General features: G+C 32.7%; 1 protein-coding gene across 10 annotated transcripts in view; it reads right to left on the bottom strand.

The window, feature by feature from the left end:
- Positions 1-15,528, bottom strand: part of Macrod2 (mono-ADP ribosylhydrolase 2) — a 1,956,002-nt gene that overhangs the window by 1,816,552 nt on the left and 123,922 nt on the right. The window contains exon 4 of one of the 10 annotated variants that reach the window (XM_078051390.1): positions 13,387-14,102. The exons of the other annotated variants lie outside the window; for them this stretch is intronic. Coding sequence (XP_077907516.1) covers positions 14,053-14,102 — 50 coding nt within the window. The 3' untranslated portion in view covers positions 13,387-14,052. Of the gene's footprint in view, positions 1-13,386; positions 14,103-15,528 lie in introns of those variants that run through there. 10 annotated transcript variants of the gene reach the window in all.

Below are 15,528 nucleotides of genomic sequence, written 5' to 3' on the forward strand. Positions count from 1 at the left end.
CTCATTCTTCTGGTTGTATTGGCCATGTAATCACATATGCACATAGGAAAGTAATGTCTAATTCACTCTTTCCTTTTCCTATTTCCAATGCCTCCCTTCCTTTCAATCCCCTTTGTCTAACCCAAAGTACTTCTGATTTTCCCTACCACCCCTTTACTCTGAGTTAGCATTTGCATATAATAGAGAACACTTGGTCTTTGGTTTTGGGGGATTGGCATATTGCATTTAGCATGATAGTCTCCAGTTCCATCCATTTACTGGCAAATGCCATAATTTCATTTCTCTTTATGGCTGAGTAGTATTCCATTGTGTACATGTACCACATTTTCTTTTTCCATTCATCTGTTGAAGGGCACACAGGCTGGTTTCATACCTTAGCTATTGTGAATTCAGCTGCTATAAAACTTAACACCAAAAAAACCAAATGACCCAATAAATAAATGAGCAAATTAACTGAACAGGTACTTCACAGAAGAAGAAATACAGTCAGTCAACAAATATATGAAAAACTGTTCAACACCTCTAGCAATTAGAGAAATAAAAATTAAAACTACACTGACATTTCATCTCACTCCAGTCAGAATGGCAATTATCAAGAATATAAGTAACAATAAATGTTGGTGAGGATGTAGGGGAAAAAAGTACCGCAAACTGATGCAACTACTATGGAAAGCAGTATGGAGATTACTTAGAAAACGTGGAATGGAACCACCATTGACCCAGTTATCCTACTCCTCAATTTATATCCAAAAGACTTAAAATCAGCATCCTGCAGTGACACAGTCACATCAATGTTTATAGTCCATTTTATATGGACTTAGAAATGGGGAGTTCAGTATCATGAGTCCTGAGCATAGACTCACAAATTTGTCTGCTGACCTTTATATATGTTCATCTTTTCTTTTAATACATAAGCATTCCTTTGTTTGATAACAAATAATACTCTTTATATTCCTTTGAGAATGAATCTATCTATAAATATTTGGTGTGGAATGATAGAGACATTTTGCTTTAGCAAATATCACTCATCTGAATTCCATTTCATTAAGATTTTGAGAAGTTGATTTAAGTGTTATATACATACACAAAATACACTCCCAATGCAACAGTTAAGCCTATTGTATCAATCTTGTTCTATTCACCAATGATTATTTATCCAATCATAAAAATAATCCACAAAAAATTGCAAATAGCTCAATACAAGAGTATTTGCTTTTGTGTAGGTGTCTGTCTTAACAGTTACAAAACCAAGACCCCAATTTCCCATACAAGGACACATAGATGGCTTCCTTATAGGTTATGCCACAGACACATGAAAAAAATTTTGATAATGGGATTTCTAGAGTGTCACTTAATACTGTGTATCAAGAGCCTTAAAAATATGCTTATCTTTGACTCTGAGATTCCTTTGTAAGAATTCATCCTAAAAAATAATTGTGAAAGTATCCAAAGACTTGTAAAAATTAATTGGCAGAGCTAGAATGTAGGTCAGTGGTAGAGCTCCTGCCCAGCTTGTGTGGAGGTCCTGGATTCAATTCCCAGAATGGCAAAAAAAAAAAAAAAGAAAGAAAGAAAGAAAATTTATAACAATACAAATTTATAACAAAATTCTCTATTTCAATGTTTAAATGTTGCGATAGAGGATAAAGCAGCTCATGTATGGTAGGTAGATAGATATATATAGATAGATACACACACAACATACATACATACATAAATATAATATGGTTATTGAACATTATGTTTTAGAAGGTACTTTATGATGCAGGAAGATTATTAGGTGTTGTGAACAAAGGGGAAAAGAGGTTCTAAAACAAGTAGAGTATGGTCCCAGTTTTCAAGAATTAAAAATAAATTTATGTGTACAAAAAGATTTAAAGAAAATACACCAAAATGTAACTACAGTTAAACAATGAGGTGGCGGGGTTACAGGTGTTTTCAATTTTATTTATATTGCTTCTCTGAATTTTCTACTTTTTATAATAAATGTGGGGTTGGGGACATAGCTCAGTTGGTAGAGTACTTGCCTAGCATGCACAAGGTCCCAGATTCAATCCCCAGCACCACCAAAAAAATTAAAATTTTTTTTAAAAAATATGTATTACTTCCAATTTGAAAAGGCACATTTCCTTTAAGATATGCCAGCAAGTAAGAGTAGCATGTAAAACATGAAAAAAAATACACGAAGAATTATATTTTTTTTGAAAAAACAATTGGAGGATATTTTTCATCCACTATATAATATAAAGGAAATTTCTGTGGTCCTGAGCCATCTTATACGATTTGCTAGTTTCAGAATCACAACCAGTCATCTAATTCCCAAATCGCTACCTCTCTTTTAAAATAGAAGACATTACTATCACCACTGCAGTTTCTTCTGTGTCATCTTCATTGTTTCCTTTTGGCAAATTCATAAGTAACTGGATTCTTCATAATTTTTCTTCTCTTTCACCATTTTGCTTTCTCATTACTAAAGAAATGTTCTACTAATAAAAAACTACTACCTTAAAAATATTTTATCTGAATTGATTCTAGCTGAGTGTTTTCCTTTAAAAAGAAAACATAAAAGCCAGAAAGCAGAAGAACATTCAAAAGAAAAACTGAAATTGTACATTTGTACTGATCAGAGAGAGAGAGAGAGAATATGAGAATGAATCATTTCTTCCTAAAATTTTGGCATCTCTTTATAGTTATTTAGTTTAGTTTTTTTAAGACCTGAAAGAACAGTTTATGCTGAAATAAGCCCTAAAGACCATATTGAGGAAAATTAATTACAATACTCATAAGTGTTTGAGTACTGCCAATTCTCTTGTCTTTGTTTTAACCAAATTTCTTTTGCCTTTTTTTTAACAATTAACGGCTACCAGGAAACAGTTTTGTACAGTTGTTCCTCTGTATCCGTGGGTTCTGCATCTGCAGATTCAAGCAAGCATAGATAAAAAGTATTTGTAAAACAATTGTATCTGTACTTAACATGTATAGATTTTTCTTGTCATTATTCCCTAAACAATATCCTAAAACAACTATTTTTCATGCCATTTACATTGTATTTGGTATTATAGATAATCTGGAGATGCTTTAAATTATACGGGAAGATGTACATAGCATTTATACAAATGCTATACTATTTTACATAAGACACTTCATCATTATACAAAATACATGTATGAAGATGTAAATTTGGTGTCAACATACCTTATATACAAACAGAGATCCGATAAATTGTGGTATAAAGGTGTATTCAGAATTGTAATGCAAAAAAAAAATTAGAGAGCTCATGTATAATGGCATAATTTGGCGTGAACATATTTTATATACAGAGTTATGAAAAATGGTGCTGTAAATGGATAATTATGAATCTAATGCACTCCACTATTGTTATGTATGTAAGAAATAAATAATAAAAAAGAAAATATAAATGCATTAGTCCATTAGTTTAGTTATTTAGAATAAAAATTGGCTGAGAAAAAAAATACCTGCATTCTGGACAAAGGTAGTAATTCCAAAAGTAAATTACTAGTACTGAATTGCTACTATATAATATTACAACATGCATAAAGATCCATTTATTTACTGAATAAGATTTTTTAAGACACAACTTGGGTTTTACTCATTAAAGTAAGCAATAGAATAGGTTACCAGAAGTAAGTTAAATCAGCACAACTTCCTAATTCAAACTCCATGTAGGAATCCAATATAAAAAAGTGATATAAAAAAGTAATCCTTTATTCTACATTCAAAATTAAAGTTTTTACTGGACTCAGTTCTTAACTTCTTTAAGGGGGAAATGGGAAAATCAGAGAGAGGAAAGATGTGAAGTCTGAAACAGGAAAGGGATAGAAGAAGGGATGAAAGATGAGATAGAACAAGAGTGACAGAGAAATAGTGTTAGGTCATTGGTTGATAAGAGAAATAAACATATATATAAGACACTTCATAATATAGAAGAAGAAATTAAGGAGAAAAAAATATGTTATCAAACTCAAGGTTTGGAATTTATCTAGAAAAATATACCAGTTTCTTTTCTTTTTCTATTAAAAAAAAAAACATGAGAAGACAATACTTCTATGAAAAACACTGTGAGTCAGGCAGGGGGACTAAAACATCATACTCATTTAAAATTGATCACTTCAGTTAAAAAAAAAAAGAACAAGAACAGCAATCAGCTGCACACATTCTTCCCTTAGAGTGCTTTGATACCTGGAATAAAAAAACAGTATAGAAAATATTTTCTGTCATAATAATATTAAATACTAAAAAACAAAACTTTTGCATTTAACAAAAAATTTGATAGTTTTTTCATAGAATCCAATTATACCTGCAAATGCATTTCAAGTGAAAGGAAATGTGGTTCCACATGACACCCCACCAATTTTTCTGTTTTTATGAAAACACTCTTCACCAAAGATGACTGGTTTGACAGAAACGAAACTATGAAGAATGTGGTCCCAAAAATTCATCTTCAAGGAGTATGAAACAGTGCAATATCCTAGACCATACAGAAACTGTCAGACTGACAAAAGTTAAATCTGAAAGCCCAACGAGTAAAAAGCAACAAAAGAATTAAATGACTTTCTGAGCAAGTGACACCAAAAAAGACCTAATGAGATGAATTCTTACAAAATTATTAGATTACACAAACTTGTTTTCAGATCTCAGTACACAAATGCCTTCTGAAGTAACTTATTCAATATGGTAAGATATCACAAAAAAATCCCATTTTCTAATTTATTAGTGTTTGCTACTTAATTACTCTCCTCATATATTCAGCCCAAAGATATTTCCTGAATATCTAATTCATGCCAAGTACTGTGGTATGCACTACTGATACCTACAGGCCACATGTACATACAAGAAGTAGATCACTAATAAGTCAAATGTGACTTAATGATAGGGTAGAAATTCAGAAACTTCTAAAATATCTGGTTAGCCAAAAAGTTCAGCTATACCTCTACTATCTTAATTCTAATATCAAAGAGCAGTAAAACTTCACCAGTCTCAGATTCAGTTTCTCTTACATGTATAAATTTGCTTATGAATCATAAAAATGGTAAAAAAAAAATAAGCTGCTATTAAGAGGAGACAAATTCCAAAAACCTAAAATGTCCACTAACTTAAAGAGTTTCTTATAGTACAAAAAGGCACTCTTTTAAAAAAAAAAAAAGTCTTTTCACATATAATAATTCCACTAAACAGAAAACAAAAAAAAAAAAAAAGAAGAAGAAGTAAGGCTGAGAAGGGGTGGTTGGGTACTTGCCTAGAATATGTGAGACCTTGGCTTTGATCCCCAGAACCTCAAAAGAAAAGAAATGAAATGAAATGAGATCAACATAAGAGTTTTAAAAATAGAATTCTTAGAATAAATACAGCAAACTCTAAGATCTCAAAGGACTCCTTTTTTGAAGGGTCTAAAGATTGACAAAAAAAAAAAAAAAACATGCAGAAATCCTAAGTTTTTTTGAAGCACATACTTAAATTTTCACTCAAACTGACATGTGAGAAATCGATCCCTTGGCCTGGGCATGAACCTACACAGGTACCATTTCTGCATATCAGCAAACCTTGCTTTTTCATCTCACTTTACTCACATATTTTATAATGGATGCCCAAAAGAAATACATATTCCTTTCAAGCATACAGTCTTCCCACTGTTCTTAACCTCCTGGAGGATAATTAATGTCTTATCATCTTTGTATAGATAACCTTTATATAGTAACTGTTCCATAGCTGTAACTATAGTAATACTAATAATGATTATGATGATGATAGTTAAAACCGAGATCTTACTTCAGAAGTACTTCATGCTATTTTAAGTATTTCACATATCTTTTAGTTTTCACAATTTAAGGAGATACTATTATTAATCTCATTGTACAGATAAGAAAACTGAGACTCAGAAGGTCAGAAATTTATTTACATGTTATAAATCTTCAGTTTGCTCATCTGCAAAATGGAGGCAATATTTACTTCACCATGCTTCTGTGAAGATCCAATTTGATAACATCTGAAAGTACCTACCTGGCACATAAGAGGTAATCAAAATTAGTTCTTTCTTTCCATCCATTACTTTTTCTTCCCCTTTATCACTTGCCAAGATAGAGGAAAAGCAGACTAAAGATGCCTTTTCTATTTCATGGAATAATTTGGAGTACTGAAGGTCTGGTAGAACTCTGCTGAGTTTTGGGCTTTTCTTTGTTCATAGGCTCTTGATGGCATCTTCAATTTCATTGCTTGAAATTAATCTGTTTAAATTTTCTGCCCTTCTGTTTCAATTTGGATAGGTCATACGTCTAGAAATTTGTTGGCGTCTTTAGGATTTTCTATTTTATTGGAATATAGATTTTAAAAGTGGATTCTGATTATCATCTGTATTTTAATAGTGTCCATGTGATATTTTCTTTTTTAATCACAAATTTTAGTAATTTTAATTTTCTCTCTTTTTCTTTGTTAGCTTGACTACAGGTTTATCAATTTTATTTATTTTTTCAAAGAACCAACTTTTCATTTCATCTACTTTTAATTTTTTGTTCTTGTTGTTGTTGTTTCAATGTCATTGATTTTAGTTCTGATTTTAATTATTTCCTTCTTCTATTGCTTACAGTGTTGATCTGTTCTTCTTTTTCAAAGGATTTGAGATGTAATGTTAGGTTATTTATTTGGTGACTTTCTGTTCTTTTAAAGAATGAGCTCAGTGCAAAGAACTTTCCTCTTAGAACTGCCTTTATAGTGTCCCAAAGATTTTGATAAGTTGTGTTGCAATTTTCATTTACCTCTAATTTTTTTTTATTTTATCCCTGATTTCTTCTAGTATCCACTAGTAATTCAAAAGTGTATTATTTAGTCTCCACGTGTTAGGGTAGCTTCTATTTTTTCTTTAACATTGATTTCTAATGATAAAAGGATTTCATTACATTATGATCTGATAGAATGCAAGGTATTTTCTCTGTTTTTTTCTATTTGCTAACAGTTGCTGTGTGGTCTATGGTCTATTTTAAAGAAGGATTCATGTGCCACTAAGACAGTATAATCAGTCCTTCATAGATAAAATATTCTATATATGTCCATAAATCTAAATGATTAATTGTATTTATTAGTTCTGTCTTATTCAAGTCAGAAAGACAATTATCAAGAAAACAAGTAACAATAAATGTTGGCAAGGATGTGGGAAAAAAGGTTCACTGATACATTGTTGATGAGACTGCAAATTGGTGCAACCACTCTAGAAAGCAGTATGGAAAGTCCTCAGAAAACTTGGAATGGAAGAACCATTTGATGCAGTTATCCCACTCCTCAGCTGTGACACAGACACATAAATGTCTATAGCAGCTCAATTCACAATAGCAAAGATATGGAACCAACGTAGGTGCCCTTCAATGACTGGATATAGAAAATGTAGTATAGGCCACCAACCACACACCATTTGCCTAATTGCTCACCTTCTGCCTGCCCATCACCGGTTTGCCTGCCCATCAACCGCCACCTGACATTCAGCATCTGATTGCCCGTCATTTACCTGCAAACAGCCAACAGATCACCCATGGATCACCCATTGCCTCCTACCCACTGCTACCTGAATGTCCATAGTCAGGGTACCCACAGGTTTGGTTAAACATAAACACTACCATATCAGGTCACTGGCCAGAGCCTAGAAGACCAGTGCCAAGGGACCTGGAGATTTGTCTCCATCATTACCACCATCTCACGGCATAGCCACTTCAGTTTAGAGATACTGGCCAGGACCTGGAGATAAAGTGTTGGGTACCTGCAGGTCTAGTTGTATCTGATGACTTCCTGCTGGGTGTGCTAGTGACCGCCATCTGGCTTCCTCTTTGCAGGGTCGCTTCTTTGTGTGAGTGCATCCCTGGTGGTCTCTCTGCAAGTTTAAATGGCACTGAGATCCTGGGACTACAACAAGGCAGAGCCTGGGGAATCTGAAGTCAAGATTTATCAGATTGCATCAGGGTCTGCAAGGACCAGTCTGGGCTTAGCAAGCCTGTGGAAAGCCAGAGACTGAGAGCAGTTCCCTAAAGGTAGCACAGGTTAGAGAAACTGGAGAAAACTGGGCTCTTTCCAGCTCATTGAGTCCTGAACTGTGCAGGAAGAGGCAGGCTAAAACAGGTGGAAAGGCTGGAAGAGGGTGTGAGAGCATCTTGTCCAGCACCCACTGGACTAGAGCTACCATCAAATATCAGACAATCACAGAGAAAGGAAGCTGACAAAATTGTTGAAAGCCAATAGAAGCAATTGTTCAATTTTTCATTTAGACTTTCCCTTTTTATTTAGACTTGCCCTCTTTCTCACATCTCTACCATCTTCATATCTAAATATTTTTCATGCATCAATTCATTGAGGAATGGGATGTCTGAATTATATATTACAGTTTTACTGTGTATTCTTATACTTTTACCTTTTTTAAAAATCTGCATATATTTTTATCTCACTTATCTGTCTCCTTGAATTCTCTTTCACACTTCTCTTATGCTAACAGTAAACCTCTATTAACTCATCCTTCACTCTTACTGTAAATTTTTACCTCTATCTTTTCTCCTTCTCCCTCATAAACATCACATCCTACACTAATTCTGTTCCCTCTTTGTCTTTCATTTGAAACAGTAAACCCTTTAAGCAAACTTAATGTTCATATTGTAGACAAAAATTGAACACATCATTTCTGTTTATTGCGACAAGACTGTAGACACTTTAATAGCAGCTATTTGGTTTAAGGTTGTGTATTGTTTGCATTTGGTGCTGTTAATATTGGCCTCCCCCTTAAAGGTGAGGTACTAGAAGCCTTCAAAAACACTATAAGACTACAGGGTTGAAATTGTACTGCCCTAGATCCATACTGCTAGATGGGAAGACAAACAAATAACTTGAAAAAAACAATGGAACAAGCATCTCAAACAAACCAAGATGTTCCAACAATAAAATCCATAGACACACAGTAGAAGAAATGTCAGAGAAGGAGTTTAGACAGTTCATAGTTAGACTGATCTTCAAAATAAAAGATGGTATCAGAGAAAAAATATAGCAAGTAAAATATCACTTCAATAAAAAGGCTGATATTATAAAAAGGAATCAAGCAGAAATCCTTGAAATGAAGAAAACAATAAACCAAATTAAAAATTCAGTGGAAACTATCACCAACAGACTAGACCACTTGTAACACAGAACCTCAGGCAATAAAGATAAAATATATACTCTTGAAAATAAAGTCAACCATACAGAGAAGATGGGAGAAACCAGGAACAGAACTTCCAAGAAATATGGAATAACATGAAAAGACCAAATTTAAGATTTGGTATAGACGAAGGTATGGAGTTACAAACCAAAGGAATGCACAATCTTTTCAATGACATAATATCAGAAAATGTCCAAAATCTAAAGAATGAAATGGAAAATAAAATACATGAGTCTTACAGGACCCCAAATGTACAAAATTACAGCAGACCTACACCAAGGCACATTATAATGAGAATGACTAACATCCAGAATAAGGATAGAATTTTAAAGGCTATAAGAGAAAAAAATCAAATTACATATAGGGAGAAACTGATTAGGATCTCAACTCAGACCCTCATCACCAAGAGGTCCTGGAATAATATATTTCAAGCTCTGAAAGAAAATGGAGCCAATGAAGAATTTTACATCCAGTAAAACTAAACTTCAGATTTGAAGATGAAATAAAAATTTCCATGATAAACAAGTTAAAAGAATTCACAACTAGAAAGCCTACACTACAGATCATTCTCAGCAAAATATTCATGAGGAGGAAATAATTTAAAAAACAAAACAACAACAACAACAACAAAAATGAAAACCAGCAAAGGGATAAACTACACTAAAGGAAAAGTAAATCAAAGGAGAAAATAAGTCAAGTTAAAAACCAAAAATGGCCAGAAATACAAATCATATCTCAATAATAACCCTGAATGTTAATGGTCTAAACTCATCAATCAAAAAACATTGGTAAGTTGGATTTTTTTAAAAAGACCCCAAAATATGCTGTCTTCAAGAGAATCACCTCCTAGGAGAAGACATTCACATACTGAAGGTGAAAAATAACTATGGATAGTAGAAACACAACTCAACATTAAGAAAGCTATTGATTCTAAGCACAAGGAGAAAAACTGAAAGCATTCCCTCTAAAACTGGAACAAGACAGAGATGCCCTCTTTCACCACTTCTATTTGACATAATGTTGAAAACTCTAGCCAGACAAAATCAGACAGATGAAAGAAATTAAAGGGATAGAAAGAGGAAAACAAGAACTCAAACTGTCACTATTTTCTGGTGACATGATTCTATATTTAGAAGACCCAAAAAATGCCACTAGAAAATTTCTAGAACTCATAACTTAATTCAGCAAAGTAGTAGGATATAAAATCAATACCAATAAATCAAATGTATTTCTGTACATCAGTGGTGAATCCTCTGAAAGAGAATTAGAAAAATTACCCCATTCACAATAGCCTTAAAAATAAATACTTGGAAATCAATCTAACAAAAGAGATGAAAGAACTCTAAATGACAATTAAAGAAATAAAGTTAGCTTTAGATTTAAGATTCATGCTATCAAAGTTCTATTACCTAGGAATTTACCAATAAGAAAGCATTAGAAATTTGGATTTCTGACATTCTCCAGTATGTATCTTTAACTTGATGGCCTCTATTTCATAATTCCATCACAATCAACACAGATGGAAGAGTTCATTTATCTTCAATGATTTTTACCTTTTAGAAATCTATGAAAAATAAGCATAAATTCATTCAATTAATATATTTTTGAATTCCAACTCTGAGCTGGGGCATATACAAAAGATAATCATAATATTAACTAATGTTTAATATTATGTTTATTTTATTAACCCAAAACACCAGATTTGGTCACAAATTATTTGAGAAAAGAAATGGAGTGAAACAAATCTATTTTCTTTGGTCTTAACTCCCTCTAGGCCCAACAAAAAGAGATACAATACATTCATATACAGTGCATTTTTGTAGATATGTTAATTAATAATTAGTGTATCTATACTAGGATGGAGAACATAGTTTCAAGGAAGATGTGAGGGGGAAAACAGAGGATATCTCAGCCACGGGATAAAGCCAAACTCTGGGACAAAACCATATTTATCCTTAGAGGAAAATAAAGCAATGATGCAAGCTTAGATACAGAGTGGCTGAATATGATTAGCCCTGAGAGAAATCTGTGGAACTAAGCAATATCCTAGAGGTGAAAAACTTTAGATGGTACTGTTGGCAACACCCCTGTGATTTGGGCCACTAAATCTGTACTTACACAAATATATTAATGTTGTCTCTCCTTACTTGTAAACATTATCAGAAACAAAAGATATAGGCACTTCTGAAAGTCACTGAACAAATACATAATTTCCTCTAGTGTGAAGATATAAAAATGATTGCTTTAGAATATTATAGAGCTAGGGATGTAGCTCAGTGATAGAGTACTTGCCTAGTATGTGTGAGGCCCTGGGTTTGATCCCTAGCACATCCAAAAAAATATCATGAACTTAAAATTATAATTATTCACTTTAATTAATTAATTTGATCCTGGCTAGACTATAAGCTCTATGAAGATAAACCCTAGAATAGGATCATCTCTTCCTACATCCAATATCTTATTCTAGTTCTGTACCAGGTAAATACAGACAAGTAATGAATATTAGTTGAATGAATAAAAATAAATTAATGCATCCATAAGAGGTAAGAGGTAAATAAGTGAACAGAAACAGGGTAAGTGGAAGATCAGACAGAAGAAACAAGGAAACCTGAAGGTTGGAAAGCACTGAAAATATTCCAATAAAGTACTAAAAGCTAACATGAACTTTATCAAAAACATAATTTATTTTAAAAAACATAATTGATAAATTGAGGTTCAAGAAAATGAGACATATTCTTGAATATCTCATTATAATGCATCCTTGATATTATCTGTACTTCTACTCATCTATAACCCCCAAATTTTTACTATTCTTCAGCGAAAAAGTATATATACATTCTAATTATTTAATACACTTATACATTTCTAAGAGTACAAGAAAAAGTATAAGAAACTGACTAATGGCATCTCTATGTATATGCTTATTTGCATCTATCCAGGAACTGGGATTTTTTCTCTAAACTCTCAAAAACATGAGATTATAAAATTAAACTATCATTTCTAGATCAAAAAAGAGGGAGAAAACCTTTGCCCAATGTAAATATTGATTATCTTTGATTGTTTTAATTTTAAAAGGGAACTTAACCCAGAACTGAACTTTATCCAGTCTTTCACCCATTTTTTCAAACAATGACATTTTAAGTTGTTTATATGATAATCTTAACCAGATACTTTAATTAGAAATACACATTTATTATTCAGAGGTAGAGTCAGAGCTATCTATCCCCAACACTATAAAGTTCTTAAGCAGTTATATTTTTACATTTTCACACTACAGAAAATTGTGCATTTGTTAATTTGTTAACTTTTCAAGCAAAATTGTAATTTAAACATGAAGCTAAAAAAAAATCATATATCTCCAATTCACATTAGTGTGAAGCACGGTTAATGGAGATGCTCATTCTCTGAGGCTTGACAGAGACTGTACATTTCAAAGTGTATGTATGACCAGTACACTATTTAATGATCAAGACACACACACACACACACTATCACAGTAAAAATCAAACTAGAACTTCTTAAAAAAAAAACTTTAAACAATCAGTCATCAAGAAGGAATTCTACACATATTGGGTTCTGTAACCATTTCCACATTAAACAAAATTATCATGCTGTAAAATGCTGACCCCATGTAAGAATCCTGCTGGACAGTGATTTCATCATTTTATTAAGCACATGAAGGCTGTTATCATCAGGTGGAATGTTGTTATAAGGCAGCTACACAAACACTGTTTGCTTAAAGATAGTGTTACCTGGAGAAAGAAATCTCTTTACCAAAGTAATGTAAATCATGTACCAAGATAGGTCACAAAACAGCTCAGAATCCTAAAAAATTTCCTATATGAGCATAGAAACAAGCACCCTTTCAATAAAACTAGACATTAATTAATATATTGAAAATAATGTATAAAAACTCACTTCTAAAGACAAGCTTACATTGCCATGTTAATAACTTCATTTTGGTGAGTTCATTGTTTAAGCTTCTCCTTAATCAGATTTTCTAAAATAATTACTATTAAGAGATGAATTCAGGGCTGGAGTAGTAGCTCAGAGGTAGATTGCTTGCCTAGCACATGTGAGGCATTGGGTTAAATCCTCAGCACCAAATATACATAAGTAAAATAAAGGTATTTTGTCCATCTACAACTAAAAAATAATAATTTTTAAAAAGAGATGAATTCAATTTAAAAAAAAGAATGATGAAATACATAAAAAGTTTTCTTAATTTATTATATTATGCTAGATTAGTCTACCAGAGATACTGTTACATAACATTTCTTTGATGTTTGTGAGTGTATATATTATATAACCACCCTAAGATTTTAAATCAATCAATGCTTTTTTTTTTACAATTCATACTATATAGACATATTAAATATGTTTTTAATCCACATGTAATTATAAAGTGTTCCTTTCTAATCAGAATCCCAGATAATATTTACTAGTAATGATAGGTTATTTGATTATAGAAAATATTAATAGTTTATAGGAGCATATCAAACATTTTAAATAAGATCTGATTAATTCCAAATTCATCATGAATTTAGCAAATAGAAGAAAATGTGCAAGTGCTAAAAGCGGTAACAAGTTTAACAAAATGTTAAAGATATCAAGTTTTAAAATGCCATCAATTTGGCAACCTCATACTGATTTCTTATTTAGCAAAATAATCAGTGTGGTGGCAGCATCACAATACATAACACAGAATTCTTCTGGAACACTCTGCTGACAAGCAAGACATGCTAGCTCCTTCTTTTACATGAGGACACCAGTGAGCATGGAAGGATGGCACAACACAAAAAGAAAATAAATTGGCATCTTGGGAAGTTGCCCAGGGGATTGTAAAGTGCCAAGCTGAAATCCTGTGGTCGCTAAGCAGCAATAAGGACAGTAGAGAGATTCCTGTCCAGCTTCACAGCACCTGCAATATAAGTTCACATTAGTGGGATCACAGCACACCCTGGTGACAAAAATGAGCTACCTCTGGCTGGCCTGATCAAATTCACATAGAGTAAGCTACCTAACATTTCTTCAAATCTTTCTAAGAAGAACCAAAACATAGTGAATTAGAAAACCAAAAAGTTTATATAATATAAATGCTAGTGCTATTTTTAAATCATCTAGTTTAGCCATATGCCAACAGCATCACCATGGGCAAATTTTTAGATTATTTGTGACCCAATTTCACACTGAGTAAAAATTTAAAAATAAAGAACAAAAAGGTCCTTACTTTATAGGGTATTCATAAGGATTAAATAAGTAAATAATTGAAACATGCTTAGAATAGAACCTAGCACACAAAAAAACACTGTATGTATTCATTACATAAATGATTAGATGAAACCAATGTAGAGATAGATTTCTTTAAGCTGAAAAAGAATATTTTTCCCCCTGGAGATTGAACTCAGGAACTTGCAAATGCTAAGCACATGCTCTGCTACTGACCTATATGCTTGATCCTGAAAAGGAACAATATTAAAAACTGTAACATACTGTCGACATGCTATGTGCCTTCTATTATGCTCTTGACATATGTGATCTCCCTTCTTTTTTTATTTGTTGTATCTTCCTCATTTATTTTTTTATACATTTATTTATTTATTGATTGATTGATTGATTGATGTGGTGCTGGGGCCCAAACCCAGTGCCTCACACGCTCAAGGCAAGTGTTCTACTGCTGAGCCCCAGCCCCAGCCCCTCTTCTTTCATTTTTATGATAAAAATACATACTAGTTATCATTATCTCCTTTTAAATATGAGAGAAGGCAAATGTTAAATCCAAAACAAAAATAGCAAGCAGCAGAGCCTAGATTCAAACCCAGATATTTCTGGCTCCAAAACAGGCTTTTAACCTTAATGCATGTTAGAGAAAGTTTATTTACTCATCTGTTTTAGGGATGAGGAAATTGAAGTGTGTCAATTATAGTCAAACAGAGGGCTGGTGGATAAAAAGCAAGGAATTAAGGTATCTTAGACAATTACAAGTATGTTTGAAACAATGAAATAGGTATAAAATTCCATTACGATGGGAAAGATTCCCTTGAATAAACCAGGATTTTAGTCTAGGGATATCCACCCTTCCCACAACACACCCATAAATATGCTATAGTAAATTTGGAAGAATAAATTTTTATTCTTGGGTGAGAGAGGCTAAGAAGGTTGCCTGTCTTAAATGACTATAATATGATCAACTTCTTCATTAGAGTAAATGCCAAGTCCAGTACAAAAACACAGTAAATTTCATCTTTCTTTTCCCAGCATAGAAGGGAAGACCTATAAAGAGGACTGGGTAGGGCACAAAAGCCCACCAGCTAACTCTCTTGGCCAATACCATTGATAATCAATTC

The sequence above is a fragment of the Ictidomys tridecemlineatus genome, chromosome 5 (assembly GCF_052094955.1).
Source record: "Ictidomys tridecemlineatus isolate mIctTri1 chromosome 5, mIctTri1.hap1, whole genome shotgun sequence".
NCBI lineage: Eukaryota > Metazoa > Chordata > Mammalia > Rodentia > Sciuridae > Ictidomys > Ictidomys tridecemlineatus.